The sequence below is a fragment of the Sorex fumeus genome, unplaced genomic scaffold (assembly GCF_029834395.1).
Source record: "Sorex fumeus unplaced genomic scaffold, SorFum_2.1 ptg000042l, whole genome shotgun sequence".
In the NCBI taxonomy this organism is placed as follows: Eukaryota; Metazoa; Chordata; class Mammalia; order Eulipotyphla; family Soricidae; genus Sorex; species Sorex fumeus.
This window is the reverse complement of record NW_026606099.1, coordinates 10301055-10323308: the sequence shown is the minus strand read 5'-3', so window position 1 is coordinate 10323308 and position 22254 is coordinate 10301055. Positions and strand designations below refer to the sequence as shown.

The following is a 22254-nucleotide window of genomic DNA, read 5'->3' as shown; positions in this document are numbered from 1 at the left end:
TGGGGGGGGTCTGTTTTCATGTCCACGGGCTCCCACTGATGTTGCCGGTCCTGCCTATTGCTCCCCGCTCCCTCTCGGGACCCTGTGTCTGCACCTTCACCCTCCTGCACCTCTGGAGAGGGTCTGGGGGGGTCCTAGGGCATCGTCTCTGGCAGGGAGACCCGCATTCACCCCGGGGACCGCGTCTACGTGCCTTGCGCGTGCGCGCCGGCGGTTCCGGAGCCCCAAAGCCTGTCCCCGCCCCGTGGGTGAGGCCGAGCGGGAGGGGGCAGGGTTGGGGGGCCCCCAGCTCCAAGGCCGGGTGCACCTACCCTGCGGGAGCGCGCGCACGGCTGCCTGCTGGGCCCCGCGCGGCCACAAGGGGGCGCCGCGACCAGGTTTCTCCAGCCAGCCCCGCGCGGGGACTGGGCTGTCCTGGGCGCGCCGCGGGCTCGGGGTGGGGGGGGACCGCAGCACCGTCCGCAGGACCCCCCGGGCCGGGCCAGCCACCGGGCAAGCAGCCGGCTCTCTTTCCGCTGCCTCTAGAGGGAGGAGATGATGCTCCCGTCTCACCCCGCCCCACCTCTCCTCCTCCTCCTCCTCCTCCTCCTCCTCCTCCTCCTCCTCCCCCCTCCTCCTCCCCCCCCTCCTCCTCCCCCCTTCCTCCTCCTCCTCCCCTCCCCCTTCTTTGACATCACCCCCTCCCTCCTACAGGCTCTCCGCGCCGGCAGCAGCTCTGCCCCCCTCTGTCCCAGCAGCAGGAAAGGTTTAAGCTAGACACGAGGAGGAACTTCTGGACCAGGCTGGCCACGGGAGGCTGACCTTCCAGGCGGTGACCTGCCCCTCTGGGTTGCGGCTCTGCTCTGAGGCCCCGGGGGGAGTCGTGGGCTGGCCGGGAGCCTGGGCCCTGCTTCTGCCCACCCCCCCCACCCTCCGTCCCCCATTGGGACTCCCGCGAGGCTCTGGTCTCTGTGCCCGAACTGCAGCGATGGGCGCCCAGACCCTGGATGCTGCGGGACCCCTGGGGTTTGAGATGGAGATGAGGTATGGGAGGGGGTCATTCTGTTGGGGGGAGGCACAGCACAGTGCTCGCAGCTAGTCCTAGCTCCAGGGGTTGCTGCTCTCGGCGGCAGTACTCGGGGGACCTTGTGGTACTGGGCTGTCCCCTTGGCCAGTGCTGTGGTTGGCGGGAGCGGGCAGGGGAGGGCAGGGCCTGAATGTCTGCGACTGCCCCGCAGGGGGTCACTGCGGAGGGGAGGCCCAGTCGCTGGGAGAGGAGCCCCCACTCTCCTCTCCTGCCCGCCCCTCACCGCACTGTCCTCTGCCCCTGTTCTGGGTCTGTCAGCAGGCCCTGTGCTCCCGCGAGGAGGTCAGGTTGCGAGTCGGAAGCCCAGCAGGTCTGAGTCAGACCCTTCCTCAATGGGGCGGATGGTGGCCTCTGTGCCCAGCCCCGGGGCTGCCGTGCCGGGAATCTGGGGAGATGGCGGGCCCCACACCTTTGTTCTGGGAGAAGGGGAGATGTGCCCATTTCTCAGACAGGAAAGAGGGAGGGCTGACACCAAGGACTGAAGCCAGGTCTCCGGAAAGCGAGAGGAGGACCTGAAGTTCTTCGCCTTTCCCCTGCTTCCTCTCTGCCTCCTCCCCCGTCCACTCCTCACCTGACCTCCTTTTGTGATTTTTTGTTTGTTTATTTTAGGCTCACACCTGGCAGTGCTCGGGGTTCACTCCTGGCAGGGCTAGGGGCCACATGCAGTGCTGGGGATCAAACTCAAAGCGGTTGCAGGCAAAGCCCTGCCCGCTCTACTATCTTGCTAGTCTGGGAAAGAGATTGTCTACTGTTTGTTGTTGTTGTTGGTCACACTCTGCAGTGCACAGGGCTTGCTCCTGGCTCTGCACTCAGGCGTCACTCTCCGTGGGGGTTGGGCAATCACTTGGGGTGCTAGGGATCGAACCCTGGTTGGCTGTGTGCGAGGCAAGCGCCCTGCCCATTGTCCTGTCACTCTGGCCCAAGGAAAGAGAGGAGGAGGAGGAGGAAGTGAAGAAGGAGAAGGAGGATGAGGAGGAAGACGAGGAGAAGGAGGAGGAGGAGGAGGACGAGGAGAAGGAGGAGGAGGAGGAGAAGGAGAAGAAGAAGAAGAAGGAGGAGGAGGAGGAGGAAGAGGAGGAGGAGGAGGAAAAGAAGAAGGAGGAGGAGGAGGAGGAGGAAGAGGAGGAGGAGGAGGAAAAGAAGAAGGAGGAGGAGGAGAAGGAGGAGGAGGAGAAGGAGAAGGAGAAGAAGAAGGAGGAGGAGGAGGAGGAAGGAGGAGGAGGAGGAGAAGGAGAAGGAGAAGGAGAAGGAGAAGAAAAGAAGGAGAAGAAGGAGGAGGAGAAGGAGGAGAAAGTGAAGAAGAAGGAGAAGAAAGAGGAGGAGGAGGAGAAGGAGGAGGAGAAGAAGGAGAAGGAGGAGGGAAAAGGAGAAGAAAGAGAAGAAGGAGGAGAAAGAGGAGAAGAAGAAGCAGAAGCAGAAGCAGAAGCAGAAGCAGAAGCAGAAGAAGAAGAAGAAGAAGAAGAAGAAGAAGAAGAAGAAGAGGAAGAAGAAGAAGGCACTGGAGAGACAGTAGAGCGTTAAGGCACTTGCCTTTCACATAGCCAACCCTGGCTTCAGTGCCCAGCACCACATACGATGTGCCCCCAAGAGCCCCCAGGGGTGATCCCTGAGTGCAGAGCCCGGAGGAAGCCCCCGAGCACAGCCGGGTGTGACTCATCAATCCAGGACCTGCACCAAAAGCCAAGCCAAGCCCAGAAAATGCCTTTGGCACCTGCCTGGGCCATGCCTGAGCCTTTGCCTCTTGCCTGTCATCCCAACGTCTTGCTGCTTAATTTAATTTCATTGTTGGTGTTGGGGCCACACCCCGTGGTGCCAACTCCTGCCTTGGGGGTTGCTACAGGTAGTGTGGAGTGTGGGAGGGGGCATTGCATGCAGTGCTGGGTGTTGAACCCGGACCTGGCCCCTGCAAAACCCTCTCTCACCCCTTGGGACCAGCTCCCTGGTCCTTTGGCCAATCTGCTTGGCCTCCTCAGTCTGTCGAGGAGAGGCTGGGGGCAGCTCCCTGCCTGGTGAGAGGCCAGGACAGTCCGGGGCACGTGGAGCAGAGGGCCTGGCACCCACTTCTCCCTGCGCACTGCTCTGCTGCTCGGAGAAACTGCTTTTACCCATGTGGCGCCTCAGTGGCTGCATCTGAGAAATGGGAACAGTGTGGCCTCATCTACCTGCAGGCAGGTTGGCACTGCTGCAGTTTCCGCAGCCTGCTGCTGCCCGTCTGGAATGGACAACTAGGGCGGAGACGGATTATGGGGACAGCGGGCAGAGCTGGAGGCGACCACGGAAGCAGCTGGGAGGGGCTGCGTACCCGCCTGTGCGTGTGGGCGGGTGGGGATGCCGTCACACACACCTGCACCTGTGTGAGGGTTGCCAGAGCTGAGGGCCGGCCCTGAGCCAGGTGAGGTGGCCCAGACTGACAGGCTAGGGTGGGTCCTGTGTAAGCAGGTGGCCTGTGAAAGTCAGGCAGGGGCCTGGAGCCATCGTATATTGGGGAGGGAGCTTGCCTTGCACGTGGCTGGCCCAGGTTCCGTCCCTGGCATCTCGTCTGGTCCCCTAAGCACCTGCCAGGAGTAAACCCTGAGCATCACTGGGTGTGGCTTGACAATGAAAGGAAGGAAGGAGGGAGGGGAGGAAGAAAGGAAAGAAGATGGAAGGAAAGAAAAGAAAAGAAAGAAGGAAGGAAAGAGAAAGAAAGAAAAGAGAAAAGGAAGGAAGGAAAGAAAGAAAGAAAAAGAGAAACAGAAAGAAGGAAGGAAGGAAGGAAAGGAAGAAAGAAAAAGAGAAAGAAAGAAAGAAAAAAGAAAGAAAGAGGAAGAAAGAAAGGGAGAAGGAAGGAAGGAAGGAAGGAAGGAAGGAAGGAAGGAAGGAAGATAAGCAGGCAGCAAGCAAGAAAGACGAAGTCAGGGCAGCAGTGGCGACCCCCACCCTGGCGTCTCCCCAGGGGCTAGGAGGGAGGGCGGATTGGAGGAGCAGGGCTTGTGGGTGGACCAGGAGTCAGACCACAGGACTGAGACGCAAACAGCGTGTCCACAGCCACCCCCTCCTCCAGGCACCTTCATGGGGACAGTCCTCTCTAGCTGTCCCTCCCCCAGCCGGGCCAGGGGCTGACCCCCAGCTGGAGCCCGGGCCCCCCTGTGTGTCCCTGGAAGACGGTGGGTGCCTGTGGGAGCCGCCTGAGCCCTCAGGAAGAGCCCGGCCTCCCCAGGGGAGAGAGAGTGAGGGCAGGGACAAGGGACAGCTGAACAGCAAGGGGGCGGGGGGGGGGGGGGACACGGCGGTTCTGAGCAGCACACAGTGCCCAGGAGAGCAGAGACGGACCCAGTGGGCAAAGGGCTGGCGGGGCAGAGGCCTGGCTGGGCAGACTGTCCAGCGTCCAGCCGGCCCCTGGCGGATGGGCCCTTTGTTTGTTTGTCCCTTTGTCTGCCCGGCTCAGCTCACTCCGGCCCCCCTAGCCCCCTTCTGCCGGCTGTCTGTGGGTCCAGACCTCTCTGTCTGCGGGGGCCTCGGCCCTGGCCATCCCTGGGATTCCGCCTCCCCCTGCCCCCTCCCCAATTCGGGCCTCAGTTTCCTCCTTTCTACGGTGGTGGCCCCAGCCTGGGCCTCCGCCCGTTGTGTTTCCAAGACTGGGGTGTAGGTGGTGCCTGGCCCTGGTTCCTCAGTCCTCGGCGGCAGTCCAAGGGCAGACCTGGAGAATGTCTGCAGCAGGAGGCGCTGCGGTCAGACCTTGGAAGGACTTCCAAAGGGGCGCTGTGGGAGAGCCACCCGAGGCCTCCTGCACACGCTCTCTGGCCGAGGGGGGCCACCCAGAGGGCCCGGGGCTGTGCCCTTTGAGGTCTTGGATGCTGTGGGGTCCTGGGTCCCTGCCAAGCCCTGCCTTCACGTCCTCCCCTGCACCATCTCCCTGGCGGCCAGCTCAGGGGTGCGGAGAGGCACCGCTCCTCCACCCTCGTTCCCCACCGTCTTCCCAAGCTCAGGACCCCGCCATCCCCCCCCCCCCTAGTCCACGAGAGATGGCTGCTGGGGACGGAGTGATGTATGTAATGCAGATAAAATGTCAGCAATTCTAAATGGGCCGGGGATGGGGGGAGGGGCGGAGCAGGGAGCAGGGGGCAGGGGAAGGGAAAATGAGATGTGGGACCTCACCGGGCAGGGCGGAGGGCGGCGGGCCCAGACGCCCCCTCCCCTGGCAAGGACCAGGGGAGGGTGGGACCCGCGGCCCCGAGCCCAGATGAGATTTTGAAGAGGGAGCGGAGGGGGCGGCGGGCCGGGCTGGGATGCTGATGTGGGAGGCGGCGGGCCGGGATGCTGATGGGGGGGGGGGCCGGGATGCTGATGTGGGAGGCGGCGGGCCGGGATGCTGATGGGGGGGGGGGGCCGGGATGCTGATGTGGGAGGCGGCGGGCCGGGATGCTGATGGGGGGGGGGGGGCGGGCCGGGATGCTGATGTGGGAGGCGGCGGGCCGGGATGCTGATGGGGGGGAGCGGGCCGGGATGCTGATGTGGGGGGGGGGGCCGGGCCGGGCTACTGATGCAGGGAGGGGGGCTGCGGGCCGAGCCGCTGATGCGGGGGGGGGGGGCTGCGGGCCGAGCCGCTGATGTATAGCGGTTTCATAACTTCCTCGGTATTAAGGCGGGTTCACCGGGAGGGCAGCGCCATCAATCACGGCCTGAATGGGCCGGGCGTGCAGGGAGCCGCTCGCTGTCTGCCGCGCCGGCTCGGCTCGGCGGGGCGGGGGGCGCAGGGATGCCCCTCCGGGGCCAGGGGAAGACCCCACGGTCCGAGCTGGGTGTCGGGCCCGCGGTGGGAGGGGGAGGGGGCGAGCTGGGACCTGCAGGAAGGAGGAAGGGGATGGAGGGGCGGGTGGCCGGGGCTGGGGGGAGCCGGGGGGTGGGGGCGGCAGTGGCCGAGGGGGAGGGGCGGGGAGAGGGTCCGGGTGGGGAAGGGGCGGGTGCGCATCGGATCTCGAAATTGATGGCATGTAAATAGGATGCAAATGACATGCAAACGAGCGCGGAATATCTCCCGGCCCCCAGCGCACACATTCTCCTCCTCGGACTGAGAATTGGGGCCAATTTGCATCCAGGTCCAGGCCCACCTCCTCCTCGGTTCTCGATTATTCCCGTGTTTTCAGAGGGAGGCTTCGAGGTGTCATTTGCCACGTGGAGGCGTGGGCTCCCCGGGTCAGGGTGAGGCCCTCCCACCCCGCAGTGGGGGTGCCCCGGCAGCTGAGGGAGCAGACCGGTCAGGGAGGCCCAGACAGACAGACAGACAGACCTCCACAGCCATGGACACCCAAGGAGAGAGCAGGTAAGACAAGGATGTGTCAGTGTCCTTGCGGGTAGCCGGGCCTGGTCCCCATCCAGGTGAAGAAGAAGGAAATGCCAGGCCTCCCTGTGGTCACTCCACCGGTAAGTGCTTAGAGCCCAGACTCCCAGCCCCGGAAGTCCAGGGAGGGTCCCCTTGAGCCCACCGTAAGAGTCTCTGGGCCAGCGAAACACCGCGAAGGACAGGGAGATGGGACAAGGGCAGGTCACGTGCTGGGCACGCGGGAGGCCCCGAGTTCAAGCCCCAGCACAGCCGGTGTGGCCTTTCTCTGGACAGTGAGCACGTTTTCAGGAGAGAAGGTTGCGTGCTGACCTCTCCAGACGCAGGGAGAGTGAAGGCATCTTATTTTATTTCTTTGCTTATTTTTCAAGCCACACCCGGCAGTGCTCAGAGCTTATTCCTGGCTCTGCGCTCAGGAATCACTCCTGGTGGGACTCAGGGGCCAAACGGGATGCTGGGGATCGAACCCAGGTCGGCCACATGCAATGCAAGCACCCTCTCCCCACTGAACTGTCGCTCGGGCCCCGTGAAGGCGTTCCAGCAACCCGCGAAGCCCCGGTTGATGAGAAGGGAAACGGGGCGGACCAGGGAATGCCTCCACGAGGGGGTGGCCTTGGACAGGGGCCTCGGGAGTGTGGGTTCTGCAGACTCAGGGGCAGAGGAGGGAGGGGAGAGTGTTCTGGGGATACGGGCGTCAAGGCAGGCGTAGATGAGGGAGCTGAGTGTTGCAGCATGTTGGAGGGTGTGAGAGGGGCCAAGCTGGGCGCCACGTGGAGGGTGGGAAGGGCCAGGGGCGGTGCTGAGCCGGAGCTGCGGGTCCCTGGGAGCCAGGCCACTGGGTGCAGGGACAGAGGGAATCACTCTCTCGGCTGTGACTTGCATCTTTTTCAGCTTCCTCCTGACCTCACTTCCTTCCTGTGCCTTCTCCCACCCCCATCCTACCCGTTTGGGCCCCTACTCTTGGGCCCGGTACCCCCCACCCCTCACCGTTACATGACTTTTATTTTTTTATTTTATTTTTTTGCTTTTGGCGATGCACAGGGGTTCCTCCTGGCTCATGCACTCAGGAATTACTCCTGGTGGTGCTCAGGGGACCATATGGGATCCTGGGGATCAAGCCCGGGTCGGCTGCGTGCAAGGCAAACGCCCCCCCCGCTGTGCTATCGCTCCAGCCCCACCTTTACATGACTTTTACCTGTCGCCCCTTGGACTATCCCAGGGGCCACAGAGGGCTGAGAAAGGCTGCACTGGATCCTGGACGCTGCCAACACGCGTTTCTGGTTCGCCAGACGCCGGCCAGGGCTGCCCGGAAGCTTGGGACGTGAAGCTCCGGTTCCTCCTTCACAAATCGGTCAGGGCAGTGTCCTGGCCAGTCCCTCTGCTCTGGGTCAGGGCCCCAGCATGGTGCCTGGGCAGAAGCCCCAGAGAGAGCTGCTTTTATCTGGGAAGGAGTCGTGGGGTGACACTTGGGGACAGTGGCAGTGGAGCAGTGTGGGCAGATGGGAAGGGGCAGGTTCATGAGGGCCTCAGGGAGTCTGGAGGCCTGGAAAGTGGGGCCTGGGAGCACTGGCTGCGAGAACTCTCCCTGCTCTGGCTGGGGGGGGGAGGGCAGGTGGGCCAGGAGGAGGGAGGCCCCTCCCAGTGGGGGTCTTGACCCTCCTCCAGACTCATCTTGACTTTGCTAAGTCCCTAAACCGAGCTCCACTTCAGGAAGAGGCTCTTGCCTCTGCCAGAGGTTGTAGGACGTGGGGCTCAGTCCAGTCCCTTTGGCTGTCTGTCTGTCGGTCTGTCTGTGTGTCTGTGTGTCTGTGTGGTCCCCTCAGGATAATTGCTCTGGACAACTTTCCCACCACGCAGATTGTCCAGCTTCCTGGCTCCGACATCTCCCACCACTGCATCAAGCCAAATTACTCTGCCCCCCAGCCCGGGGCTCTGGAGAAATCCGATTAGAGAGGAGAGAGCCTCACCGAGCTGACAGCTCCTCCGATAATTGCTTCCCAAGTAAGCGATGCAAATCAGCCCATCCAGCCCATCCCTGCTCCGCGGGGGACCAGGCACCCAGGCCCAGGGGCTGGAGGACCCCGCCTCAGAAGACGGGCAGCTGCCAGCGGCCTCCCTCGAAGAGGCGCCAATCCAGAAAGCAGCACCACGGGGCTGAGAGGCTGACGCAGGCCCTTGCCTCTGCCTCTGCATTAGCTGGGGGGGGCACCCATCGCCCCCACTTCCCAGGAAGGTCGATAAAGGTGGAGCTACAGAAAGGACAGAGGGGGAGTGGGGGGAGAGAAGGGAGAGAGAGACAGACAGATAGACACAGTCGGAGATAGAGACAGAGAAAGAGAGACAGAGACGGGGTGGGGCAGTGAGCCCTGAAATGGGTGACACTGCTGGCTAGCCCCATCACTAGGTGGAGAAAGGCCCCTGGCTGGCACCCCCAAGGCACATGGTTCTCCATGTGGTTCTCCAGTGGGGTGAGAGCCACCACATGACGAGTTCCTCAAAGTCTGAGGGGGCTGCAATGTATTTTTGTTGTTTTGCTTTTTGGGTCATACCTGGAGATGCACAGGGGTTCCTCCTGGCTCTGCACTCAGGAGTTACTCCTGGCGGTGCTCAGGGGACCATATGGGATGCTGGGAATCAAACCCGGGTTGGCTGCGTGCAAGGCAAACGCCCTACCCACTGTACTATCATTCCAGCCCCCTGCGATGTATTTTTGGAGTCTTTAGTAGCTTGGTCAAAACTTAGGTCTTTGGGCTGGAGAGATAGCACAGTGGGTAGAGCATTTGCCTTGCACACGACCAACCAGGGTTTGATTCCCAGCATCTCACATGGTCCCCTGAGCACCGCCAGGGGTAATTCCTAAGTGCAGAGCCAGGAGTAACCCCTGTGCATCACCGGGTGTGACCCAAAAAGCAAAAAAACTCCAAAAAGAACAAAAAAACAAAAAAAACTTAGGACTTTTGGGGGCTAAAGCCACAGTACAGCAGGTTGGGTGTTTGCCTTGCATGTGGCTGACCTGGGTTTGATCCTTGGCATTCAATATGGTCCCCCGAGCACCGCCAGAGTAATTCCTGAGTGAAGAGCCAGGAGTAACTCCCGAGCATCACTTGGGTATGACTCCAAAAAACAAAACAAAAACAAAAAACAAACAAACAAACAAAACACAACCAACCAAACCAAACGAAACGAAAAACCCTTAAGACTTTTGGGGACAGTACAACAGGCAGGGTATTTGCCTTGCATGCGGCTGACCTGGGTTCTCTCTCTGGCACCCCATATGTTCTCCCACCAGGAGTAAATTCCTGAGTGCAGAGTCAGGAGCAGTCCCTGAGCATTGCTGGGTGTGGCTTCAGTGTGACCCCTCCCCCCCTAAAAATGACTTTAAGAATTTATTTAGTTTGGGGGCTGGAGAGATAGCACAGCGGGTAGGGCATTTGCCTTGCACGCAGCCAACCCGGGTTCGATTCCCAGCATCCCATATGGTCCCCTAAGCACCGCCAGGAGTAACTCCTGAGTGCAGAGCCAGGAGGAACCCCTGTGCATTGCTGGGTGTGACCCAAAAAGGAAAAAAAAAGGAATTTATTTAGTTTGGGGCTGCGTTTGGGGCAGATTTCAGGGCTCACTCCTGGTGAGGCTCGGGGGACCATTTGTGGTCCCAGGAATTGAACCTGGGTCAGCCGCTGGATGCGCCACTTGTGCTTTGCCTGCTGTATTGTATCTTTGAGACTCAAAACCTTAAGACTTTTGTCCCTGGGCTGGAGAGACAACACAGCAAGATGGCAATTGCCTTGCATGTGACTGACCCAGGCTCCATCCCCAGCACCTTCGGAGTAATCCCTGAGTGCAGAGCCAGGAGTAAGCCCTGATCACTGCCAGGCATGGGCCCCCAAAGGACTTTGTCCTTGTGCCAAGGAGAACATGTCTTTGGGGTACAGTGGCCCTTGCTTGCCCCACACATCAGGACCCCTCTCTGCTTCCCCCAGCTAGGGCCTTTCTTTCCGCCTTTCCTTCTTTATCTCCAGTTCATCTTGTCCGTGACCTTCCCTTCCTATCTCCTGCTGATCTTGGAGTCTTGCGAAATATTTACTTTATGGTCCCCAACTTCCGGCCCCAAACTGACTCTGTGGATATCTCCAGGGAGTTGTTTGGTCTTTTCCTCCAGTCTTTTCCACTGGGCTGGTGTCTGACATGGCCTTAGAGTGTTCTGACCGGCATCCACCTGAGGGTCTGTACAGGGTCATAACAACAACGAAACCCTGGAGGCTGGGGCAATAGTGCAGGGGATAAGGCATTTGCCTGGCACGCGGCTGACCCAGTCTCAATTCCTGGCATCCCATATGGTTCCCCTGAGCCCACCAGGAGTGATCCCTGAGTGTAGAGCCAGGAGTAAGCCCAAGTGTGCCCCCCAAACAAAAAAATAAACAAAACCCCAAAAAAGAAGAAAGATGGAAAAAAACAGCTAAACTCTGTGGAACATCAGTTCTGTGCTCTGCATGGGTTGAACACCTTATATAACCCTTTGGTTTGGTTATATAAACAGAAAGACGTACAGGATGATCCTGTTTGGAGGTGAATTCCTGCTGAATGGAGGTGCAAAGGAGTGAAATGACTTGCCCAAGGTCAAAATAGTCAATGGGGGGCTGGAGCGATAGCACAGCGGGTAGGGCGTTTGCCTTGCATGCGGCCGACCTGGGCGATTCCCAGCATCCCATATGGTCCCCTGAGCACCGCCAGGGGTAACTCCCGAATGTAGAGCCAGGAGTAACCCCTGTGCATTGCCAGGTGTGACCCTAAAAACAAACAAACAAACAAACAAACAAAAAAACCCCCAAAATAGTCAGTGGCAGAGCTGGGTCTCAAGTCCAGGCTGCTTGCATCTTCCAGGGTTTCTGCATTGTCTCCGTCCTCTCCGATGCTTTGTGCTGACTCCCTGAGAGAGGGCAGTTACCCAGCAGAGTGGAACTGGGAGATAAAGTTGGTTTCCCCAAGGCCAGAGGTGGGGGACGCTGGCATGGTCCACGGGAAGTGGGAAGCATGACCTTCACGTTGTCCAGTCCTCAATGATTTTTTTTTCTTTTTCTTTTTGGGTCACACCTGGCGATGCCCAGGGGTTACTCCTGGCTCTGCATTCAGGAATCACTCCCGGCCGTGCTCAGGGGGCCATAAGGGATGCTGGGAATTGAACCCGGGTCGGACGCGTGCAAGGCAAACGCCCTACCCGCTGTGCTATTGCTCCAGCCCCATCCAGTCCCCAATGATTATGTTCTGCTCTGGAGCGCTGCAGTTGGCCAGTTCAGCTCTCCTTTCCTAGTAAGGAGGTGGAGGAAAGGCCAAAAGATCTGCCTTGCAAGTCCGAGTGGGCTGGACCTTCAGGCGCCGATAGATGGCGCTCGTGGCCCAACACTGCTCCTGCTGCCCACGGAAACCAAAAGAAACCACGCCACAAGGTTAACTCTTTCCCACCTGCTCTCAGGACCCAGAAACACGCTGGAGGATGGCAGGGGTCCTGCCCCAACCTGGCTGTTCCCCGGGGACGTGACCAGATAATAGAGTTCTGGTCCAGGCCACAACCTGGGTCTGGTTTTGCTTCTGCTCTGCAAGCGCTGAAAATCTCCATCAGTGCAGTTCACGCACAATTCAATCAGCCTAATCAGTGGCTGAATAAATAACAGCACTCCTACATAAAATAAATAAAGAAATAAATAAAAATCTCCACCAGCCTGTAGCTTCTTGGAAAGTTCTCAAAGACTAAGAAATGTGACTAAGACTAAAGGATAAGCAGGTTGGGGGCCCTCACCCCAAATTTTATTTCTTAGACTTCTCTCTCTCTCTCTCTCTCTCTCTCTCTCTCTCTCTCTCTCTCTCTCTCTCTCTCTCTCTCTCTCTCTCCATTTTGCTTTATGTTTTGGCCACACCTGGTGGTGCTCATTTGTGGCACCTGGGGATTAAACCGGGGTTGATCACATGAAAGGAAAGATTATCACTCTGGCTCTCTTACAAAAAAAAAATTTTTTTTTTTAACTACACCTGGTGGACTGGAGTGATAGCACAGCGGGTAGGGAGTTTGCCTTGCACGCAGCCGACCCGGGTTCGATTCCTCCACCCCTTTCGGAGAGCCCGGCAAGCTACCAAGAGTATCCCGCCCGCACAGCAGAGCCTGGCAAGCTCCCCATGACATATCCGATATGCCAAAAACAGTAACAACAAGTTCACAATAAAGACGTTGTTGGTGCCTGCTTGAGAAAATCGATGAGCAATGGGAGGACAGTGCTAGAGTGCAGTGCTCCTACACCTGGTGATACTTGAGGGCTAATGTAGGTTCGGTGCTCAGGGGTCATTCCCAGGTCATTCCCAGGGACTGTGATGTTGGAAATAAAGCCGGGGCTCCCACATACAGAGCGTGACTCCGGTCCTTTTAGCAGTCTCCGGGTTCCTCTCTTTATTTATTTATTTGTTTGTGCAGAGGCACACAAAAAAGCATTAGCTCCCTAGAGATGAGAGATCCTGAAGGGAAAGTTGATTCTCCAACCTCAAATACTTTTATTTCATCCTTCCAGAGAAAGGAGCAGAAATGGATGTTCACAGACAGAGAGATAGAGACACACAGATACAGAAAATTATGCAAGAAATAGTTATTCATCTACTTAGGCTGTGGAAAGCAAAGGGAGAGAAAGAAGGAGAAAATCTGGCACAAATGAAAACTCAGGAAATATAAAATTTTGGAGGTGAAATAATTCAATGTCCAAAGTCTTACAAGGGAGGGGACAGTTCCTTGCCTTTCGTGTCAGCGGTCACTGGTCACAGTTCCTTTACACTCCCACTAATTTCTTGTCCCTTGGTAGCAGGGCAGGGGAAGCTTTGGGAGAAAGAATAGGATCCTGCTGTCTCCTGTAATAGGGCTCACAGGTATTACCATCTTCAGGAGACCTTGCTTCTCCCTGGTTGGTGTTATGGCTGTACTATGATGTGAAGGTGGTGAAGATGTGACGAATCTAGGAGATAACTGAGCTGAGGGGACATCTAGTCTAATGAACATCTCATAGTTAGGACAGACACTATCCCAGGCAGAGATCATGAACAAAGCCAGGAGTGGGACATTGGAATGTGGAGGAGAGGGGGACAGACTGTTAAATGGGTCCATAGGATTAAGATTAGTCAGCGAAGGGATCCTGTGCAGATTCAACTGCCTATTTGAATCCCTACCTATTTCAATCCACACATTTGAGAGGTGAGATTGGGAAGATCGGGATATTGTAGAACTGGGCAAGACAAACGTAAGGTCACTGGAGATAGGAACTTGGATAATAATGGAGGATGGGGGTGGCCAGAGCAATAGTACAGAGGGTAGGATGTTTGTCTTGTCCTGGGCAGAGCTAGGTTAGGTCCCTGAAGCCCTCTGTGGTCACCAGAGCCTGCTAGGAGTTATTCCTGAGAGCAGAGCCAGGAATAAGCTCTGAGCACTGTCCTCCCTCCTCTCCCCCGCAAAAAACAGAGGATGGAAGGGTCTCAACAGTATTTACCAAAGAATTATTTGCGTATGCCGTAACTATCTTTGTGGATGTTCTATAAGCAGCCCTTGGAAGGCTGCAGGTGGTTTCATACTGGGATATCCCGGACACAGGAGGGCTAGTAACGATTTTTTATTTTTTTACTTTTTGGGTCATACCTGGTGATGCACAGGGGTTCCTCCTGGCTCCGCACTCAGGAGTTACTCCTGCCCATGCTCAGGGGACCATATGGAATGCCGGGAATCGAAGCCGGGTAGGCCGCGTGCAAGACAAATGCCCTACCCGCTGTGCTCTCTCTCCAGCCCCTAGAAATGGTCTTTTTTTTTTTTAATGTAGGAGTACTGCTATTTATTCAGCCACTGATTAGCTGATTGAATTGGGCATGAACGCCACTAGAAATGGTCTTTGATCCTTCTGAATACCCCCAGGTGGGTTAGAAATTGGTCACAGTTGAAGCTTCCTAATTTTCAGTTCCTTTGGGGAAAGTGTTACGGATGAACTTTTGGAAGAGCGATGTCTTTAGGGCTAGGAACCAGAATCTCAAAGGACCTTACAGAGATGGCCTGGCCTTGCTCAAGTTTTCCATAGCGCTTGACAAAGAATAAACTACAAGTCCCAGCAACCCCTCGTGCTGCCGTAGCACGCCTTCCGGGTACCTGAGCACTTCCGGCGGAAGTGGCCCGGCTGCACCAATCGCCTTCCCCGAACAAGATCGGCTGCGCGTCCCTCCGGGCTCCGCTTCCGGGGGCGGGGCGGAGACCGGAAGCCGGAAGCGGAGCTGCGGCAGGTGAGGAAGGGCGGGCGCCCGGGCTGCAGGGGCCTCGGGGCTCCGCGGCGGGGCAGGTGGGAGTCGGGGAGCCGGTGGCCGGTGGCCTTCGCGGTGTCTGGGCCGGTCCCGACCCGGAGAGGGCCGAACCCACACAGCCGCCCGGGAGCTCCTTGGCAACGTGCGTTTCCCACTGGGCGGAGCCTGCGCTGCGGCTCGTGGTTCTTTGGGGCAGAGCCCGGCTGGAGCCGCCCGGGAGCCAGTGTCCACTGTTTTATTTTTTATTACTATTAGTCTTTTTTTTTTTTTTTTTTGCTTTTTGGGTCACACCCGGCGATGCACAGGGGTTGCTCCTGGTTCATGCACTCAGGAATTCCTTCTGGCGGTGCTCGGGGGACCATATGGGATGCTGGGACTCGAACCCGGGTCGCGCCGCCTGCAAGGCAAACGCCCTCCCCGCTGTGCTATGGCTCCAGCCCCTTGACTGTTTTATTTGCGTTTCCCTGTGCATGCCAGGGACGAGCCCGGTGCCTCACCCGCGAAGCATGCACGGTGCCCCTGAGCTCCATCGCCCCCCGCCCCAACTCAGGAGAGTTTCTGCCTGCTTATGCCTGAGCGCCCCGAAGGGACGGGCGAGCAGATGGTGCCGTCATTCTCTCCTCACTGAGTGGACTTAGGGTTAGCGATCCAGGGAGCCAGACTTAGGGCTGGATAACCCTTCTTTCCGGTGCATCTAGTGCATTTAGTGTAATAGGGCACTAGTTCATAAAGCATGTTTTCTTTAAAAAAAAAAGTTTCCTTGAATTACTGTCTTTCAGTCCTTGGGGTTTATGCCTCACTATGTTCTTACGCTGGAGAACCTGGCAGGCTACCGAAAGCATCCTGCCCGCCCGGCAGAGTCTGGCAAACTCCCCGTGGCGCATTCAGTATGCCAAAAATCAGTAACAATGATGGGTCTCATTCTCCTGACCCTGAAAGAGCCTCGAATGTGGCACTTTCTAAAATCTCAGGGCTAGGACGAAGGAGACGTTACTGGTGCCCGCTCGAGGCAATAGATGAACAGTAGGATGACAGTGATACAGTGCTCAGGGATCACTCCTGACAGGTCCCAGGGTGGTGCGAGGGATCAAACCCAGGTGGCCGTGTGCAGGACAAGCACCCTATGTGTGGAACTCTCCAGCCAAAATTTTTCATTTTTAAGATTTAGGTGAGCTGTAGTGATAGCACAGCTGGTAGGGCATCGGCCTTGCAATGGCGGACCCGGATTCTAGAGCCGGATCAGCCAATCTCCGTCCTTCTCGGAAAGCCCGGCAAGCTACCAAGAGTATCCGGCCCACTGGCAAGCTTCCCGTGGTGTGGCATATTCCATATGCCAAAAACAGTAACAACAAGTATTAGATGTGCCAAAAACAGTAACAACAAGTCTCACAATGGAGATGTTACTAGTGCCCACTGGAGCAAATCAATGAACAACAGAGAACGTGCTACAGTGCAGGTACTGTGATACTGTTACTATTGATGGTTCAGGAATACGGTGTTGCGACTTGCCATCAGAATACCAGCATCCTGCTACTAGAAAGTAAATTCATTATTTTGGCCACAAATTCATTATTTGAGGTCTTAAACTGCACTCAAGGATCACCCCCGGTGGACTCCGGAGGCCACATGTGGTGCTTGGGATTCTCTGTAATATCCAGCCCCAAAGAATGTATTTTTTAATTTATTTTTTTGGGTTTGTTTGGGGACACACCCTGCGATGCTCAGTGATCACTTCTGGCTCTGCGCTCAGGAATCACTTCTGACTGAGCTTGGGAGACCATAAAGGATGCCAGGGATCGAACCCGGTCAGCCATGTGCAAGGCTGTTCTATTACTCTGGCCTCTCAAAGTATCTATATTTTAAAGTCACTGGCTCTTGGTGTCTCTAGGCAGGACTTCTAGACTCTTCTTTCAGGCTCTCTTGATATTTTAAAACATACTAAAACTCTAATCATAGTACATTATTTATCTTCCCACCTAAAGTAGGATTCTTGGGGCTGGAGCGATAGCACAGCGGGTAGGGCGTTTGCCTTGCACGCAGCCAACATGGCCGGCACAGGTTCGATTCCCAGCATCCCATATGGTCCCCTGAGCACCGCCAGGAGCAATTCCTGAGTGCGTGAGACAGGAGTAACCCCTGAGCATCGTCGGGTGTGACCCAAAAAGAAAAAAAAAAGTAGGATTCTTCCCCGTCAAGAGTTTGTCTGTCTCTCTGTCTCTGTCTCTGTGTCTGTCTCTGGAGTGGTGATGGCAGGGCTTACACCTTGCGCTCTACTTAGGGATAACTCTTGAGGTGTTGGGCATTGAACCCTGGTCAACTGTGTGCAAGGCAAGTACCCTCCACACTGTGCTCTTTATCTCTGCCCCCAAGTTTGTCATTTTCACTGCATAGACTTCGAATGATTTTTTCAGAGGGCCTTAGAGATGAAACCAGGACCGGAGATTTAAGTCACCCGGCCTGTGACTATTAGCTTTTAGGTCTGGCTCTGAAACAACTTCTTTTCTTCCTCCTCCTCCTCCTCTTTGCTCCTCGGGGGATCTCCAGCCCAAGGTTTGCTTCTCTTGTGTGTTCCCTGCCTTGCAGTTTCCAGCACAGTCTCTAACGGTCCAAGACCCAACTTCAGGTGTGAGAGAGATTCTAGAGCCGGAACAGCCAATCCACTAATTTTGCTGGTACACAGGGAGATGCAAAGCAAGAACTTCTGAAATAATTTGAGTCTTCACAGCTTCCCTTTCAGGCTTCTGCTTTGTTTTATTTTGCTGGGGGGTTGCCACGTGGTGCCGAGGAATCAAGCAGAAGCCTGCGCTTACTCGCTCTGGTGTGTGTTCTGTCCTTCCAGATGTCCTTTCCACTCCATTCCGATTCCACACCCGATGCAGATGCCCACGTTGCACTCTGCTTGCTTTAGTGCCCTGCTGGGAGCAACAGCTGGGTGTACCCCCCCCCAAAAAAAAATAAAAAGGTCAAGAGGAGTCCATCAGGAAAGGGCAGTTTTAAATAGAATTGTGGAAGAAGGACTGGCCAGAGCTCAGCAAGTGTTTGTTAAGAGGACCTGGGCTGTGTGGAGCGTAGTTCAAAGGCCTCTGATGTGCCGGAGGCTCACTGCGGGGGGGTAGGGGGAAGCAGGGTGCAGGTTGATAGAGAAACTACTAACTATGCTTACACAGTGACAATCGCCTGTCACCCTCAGCATCGCCCAGGGAAGCACCGTGAATCCGCATCCGAAGGCCCCAGCAGCCTGTGAGGCAGGGCCTGTGCGGAGCTCTGGCCACTTCTGTGTCTGAAACCGGAAGGTTTGCCCGCAGCACGGGTCGGAGCTGTGTCTGGACAGAGGAGCAGATTTGGAGGTGTGGAGAGGTGGCAGGGCCTGGGCGTGTGACTCTAGGAATGTAGACACGGCAGGTACGGAGTATGGGGTGTTGAGGGCGGGATGGGTATTTGGAAGGTATGGTGGAAGGAAGGCGAGTTTGTGTGGGAGGGATGAGAGGGCAGGAGGGAATGGCCCTGGCGGCTCACAGAGCTTGCTTTGGGGCTCCCTCCTCCCATCCCCCCTTCATCTTCCTCTCCTCCTTCCTCCACTTCATCCCAATGTGATCAAGTGGGTATCATCACTCATTGTATCTGGAGGGGGACATTCAAAGGCTCTGGACATATCTCGTCGTTTGTGAGGGTTTACTCTGGTTCCCAGCGATAGCACAGAGGCTAGGGCGTTTGCCTTGCATGTGGCTGACCCGGGTTCGATTCCTCTGTCCCTCTCGGAGAACTCAGCAAGCTACCGAGAGTATCCCGCCCGCACGGCAAAGTCTGGCTAGCTCCCTGTGACGTATTCAATATTCCAAAAACAGTAACAACAAGTCTCACAATGGAAACGCTCAGCAAATCGATGAACAATGGGAGGACAGTGCTACTCTGGTCCCCATTCTGGATCACAGAAAGAAACTTTGTGGGAAGGAAACTTTGCTGGGGTTGAGGCACTGTAGAGTATTTAGAAGAGTGACTGATTAAGTCATCTAAGGTGAAATTAGAGTGTTGGGGTTAAGGGAACTTTTTTTTCCCCCCCTAGGGGGCACATCTGACTGTGCTCAGAGCTCCTGGCTCTGCGCTCAGGGATCACTCCTGGTGGTCTCGGGAGACTGTGTGGGGATTTGGGGATAGAACAGTGTCAGCCATGTGCAAGGCAAGCCCCTACCCGCTCCGGCCCCAGGAGAACCGCTTAGTGTGGGTTCACATCCCAGTCTTACTGCTTGTGAACCGAGTGATGCTAGACAACTTGGTGTTTCAAATTTTGTCTTTTGGGGCTGCACCCATCAGTGCTCAGGGGTCACTCCCTTGGGGAGTGCGCTTGGGGAGGACCCTATGGGGTGCTGGGGATCGAACCTGGGTCAGCTGCGTGCAAGGCAAACAGCCTCCCCGCGGTGCTGTCGCTCCAGCCCTTGGACGTGGGACCTGAGCTTGCTCAGCTGTAATGTGGGAGCAGCAACACCCGCGCTGGGGCTTGTTCAGAGGATCAGGGAGACTCCTCCCTCACCGCCAGCACCGAGCAGTGGCTGCCACCTGGAAGTCATTGTGGTTCCCCCTCTAGCCCTGGCCGTGCACCTGCATCTCATTCCTCGGCTCTAAACCGCAGCCTGGCTCGGTGCTTTTATTCAGGATGACGGTCGAGGTGCTGAAAGTCGGCTCCAGTGTATATTAGGACCCTGCCAGATGTTTGGCGGGGCCGAGGAACTGACCACTCAAGACCTGCGCTGGGGGAAGGCAGTGTGGCGTGGGGTGATTGGTGGTTCTCGGTCACTCTCACCGGGCCATAAAAGGAGAGGAAGGGGGGCTTGCGGCAGAGCGGGGAGCTTGCTACCAAGATTTGGAATGAGGCGCTGGAGCGATAGCACAGCGGGGAGGGCGTTTGCCTTGCGCACGGCCGACCCAGGTTCGATTCCCAGCATCCCATAGGGTCCCCTGAGCACCGGCAGGAGTGATTCCTGAGTGCAGAGCCAGGAGGAACCCCTGTGCAACCGGGTGTGACCCCCCCCCCAAAAAAATAGATTTGAGATGAGCACAGTCCTGTCAGAGCTTGGGCAGTGGCCGCTGTCATCTCATTCTGCGTCCCGGCCCTGGTGACTCGGGTCCCTGCCGCTCCGGGCTGAGGAAGCCTCCGTCTTTCTTCCAGGTGATGGTGACATGGCCGTTCCACAGGCTTTCCCCCCAGGGCCCCTCCCCGCGCCCGCAGGGGCCCAGAGGGAGCTGCCGCCCGTGTCCTGCCCTCAGAGTGTGGCTGAAGGCTTCCTGGAGGAGGAGCTCCGGCTGAACGCTGCGCTGAGCCAGTTGCAGTTCTCGGAGCCCGTGGGCCACATCTACAATCCCGTGGAGTACGCCTGGGAGCCGCACCGCAGCTACGTCACCCGCTACTGCCAAGGCCCCAAGGAAGTTCTCTTCCTCGGCATGAACCCAGGGCCCTATGGCATGGCCCAGACCGGGGTACGTGGACGTGTCTTAAACAGCAGGGGGGGGGGGTGCCCCGGGGGGACCCCTGGCTGTGTGTGCCGTGGGGACACAGTCCCTCCCGATCCTCGCCAGCCCCTGTGGTCTCAGCCACTCCTGGCCTCACTGCCCCCCGAAGCCAAGCCATTAACGCCCGTTCCGTTTCCTTGTGAGCTGCCCACTAATTGCCTCTGAGAGCCCCTTCCTCTGCCAGCAAACCCCCCCCACCTGGCCGGATCTCCCCCCTCCTAGAGGGGAGGTTGTGGAGGGGAGAAGGAACCTGGCAGCCCCCCGTCGTCGTTTGTGTTGGCAGGACTGGATGTGGCAGAGACACTCGCCTCTCTGGCTGCTCTGGCTCCGGGCCGGGGTGGGGGGTGGAGACCCTGCCTCCCTTTCAGACCGGGGGATGAGTGACGGCCCCTCGGTGGGGTGCCTGGCAGGTGGAGGCGAGGACGTGGCTCCAGGGCAGAGGCTCAATCGCTTTTATTGACCCCCACTGGATGATGAAAGCCGATCAATGATGATCGATGGGAGCCCGGGCCTGGGGCTCGGGCCGAGAGGGCGCCCGGAGAGCGGTGGTCAGCCCTGTCCCATCCCTCCCAGCTCCTTGTCCCCCGTGCTACCCGCGAGTCCTGGTTGAGTCCCAGCGTGGGTCTCGCAGGCAAAGGAACTTTGGGGGGTTGGGTCACACCTGGCAGTGCTCAGGGGTGACTCTTAACTCTGTACTCAGGATTCCTCCTGGCAGGGCTTGGGGGACCATATGGGGTGCTGGGGGTTTGCAGGCCAGGCAGGCGCCCAACCCGCTGTGCTCTCTCTAGCCAGCCCCAAGGGAACTCTTGAGTCTTGCCTTGGAAGTTGGGGAGCGGTGAGGGGGCGTGGGCGGCTGTAGGCGGGGTCCTGGGGGCGCCGGGAAGGCTCCAGCCGTGGGTCAGAACCTGCCTGTCTGTCTCCACAGGTGCCCTTCGGGGAAGTGAATGTCGTCCGGGACTGGCTGGGCGTTGGGGGCTCGGTGCGGACCCCTCCCCAGGAGCACCCGAAGCGCCCCGTGCGGGGCCTGGAGTGTCCGCAGTCCGAGGTGAGCGGGGCCCGCTTCTGGGGCTTCTTCCGGAGCCTCTGTGGCCGGCCCGAGGTCTTCTTCCGCCACTGCTTCGTCCACAACCTGTGTCCCCTGCTCTTCCTGGCCGCCAGCGGCCGCAACCTCACGCCGGCCGACCTGCCGGCCAAGCAGCGCGAGCAGCTCCTGGGGGTCTGCGACGCGGCGCTCTGCCGCCAGGTGCGGCTGCTGGGCGTGCGGCTGGTGGTGGGCGTGGGCCGGCTGGCCGAGCAGCGGGCGCGCCGGGCGCTGGCCGAGCTCAGGCCCGAGGTCCAGGTGGAGGGGCTCCTGCACCCCTCGCCGCGGAGCCCCCAGGCCAACAGGGGCTGGGAGGCGGCCGCCAAGGACAGACTGAGCGAGCTGGGCCTGCTGCCGCTGCTGACGGAGTGAGTGGCCCCTGGGTGATGTCGCCCCGCCCCCCAGGCCTTCCGGGCACGAGGACCCACCCGCGCGCCCTCGGGCTGGCTCCCTGGGGCCGGCCCCTCCGCGGCAGGCCGGTTCGGACGCAGGAGCACTCAGTGGCCGGAAGCCCAGAGCCCCGGATTTCCCTGTTTTTCATTTTGGTCTTGGGGCTACACCTGGCCGCGCTCAGGGACCTGTCTGAGGTGTGAAGGCTCGGACCCGGGCTAGCGATTGCAGACAAGCACCGCCCGACCCACTGCACCGGCGCTTCTCTCCTCCCCACGAGCCCTGCGTCAGCGGCACCATCATCATCATCATCAGCATCTTTTTTTTTTTTTTTAATGTTTTTGGCTCGCACCTGGGGATGTTCAGCGCTTCCTCCTGGCTCTGCTCTCAGGAATTCCTCCTGGCGGTGCTCAGGGGACCGGATGGGATGCCGGGGATTGGACCTGAGTCGGCTGTGGAGCGGCAAGCGCCCTCCCCGCTGAGCTCTCCCTCGCCCCTCACTCTGGATTTTCTACTTAGTTCCCCCCTGCTCCCCCCTCCTCCTCTCTCTCCCCCCATCCCTGCCCCCTCAGGTGCTCTCAG

General features: G+C 58.2%; 1 protein-coding gene across 4 annotated transcripts; it reads left to right on the top strand.

Annotated features, from left to right (window-relative positions):
• The first annotated feature begins 5034 nt into the window (after window positions 1-5034).
• SMUG1 (single-strand-selective monofunctional uracil-DNA glycosylase 1) lies at window positions 5035-21770 on the top strand. 4 transcript variants are annotated; one of them, XM_056120177.1, is made up of 3 exons: window positions 5035-5093; window positions 19861-20117; window positions 21127-21770. In XM_056120177.1, the coding sequence occupies exons 2-3, from the start codon at window positions 19872-19874 to the stop codon at window positions 21652-21654; spliced, it is 774 nt and encodes a 257-aa protein (XP_055976152.1). In that variant the 5' UTR covers window positions 5035-5093; window positions 19861-19871; the 3' UTR covers window positions 21655-21770. The 4 variants fall into 4 exon arrangements, with proteins under 4 accessions (XP_055976152.1, XP_055976149.1, XP_055976151.1 ...); XM_056120174.1 differs by having other exon boundaries at window positions 5042-5093; window positions 19861-20168; window positions 21127-21737; XM_056120176.1 differs by lacking the exon at window positions 5035-5093 and adding an exon at window positions 5663-5682 and having other exon boundaries at window positions 19861-20168; window positions 21127-21737.
• The last annotated feature ends 484 nt before the right edge of the window (window positions 21771-22254 follow it).

What these genes read in the sequence shown, in the direction of transcription:
- SMUG1 (XM_056120174.1), top strand. Translation starts at nt 19,872, where the DNA reads ATGGCCGTTCCACAGGCTTTCCCCCCAGGGCCCCTCCCCGCGCCCGCA. An exon ending in ATGGCATGGCCCAGACCGGG is followed by an intron (nt 20,169 to 21,126) that starts GTACGTGGACGT and finishes CTGTCTCCACAG; the next exon opens with GTGCCCTTCGGGGAAGTGAA.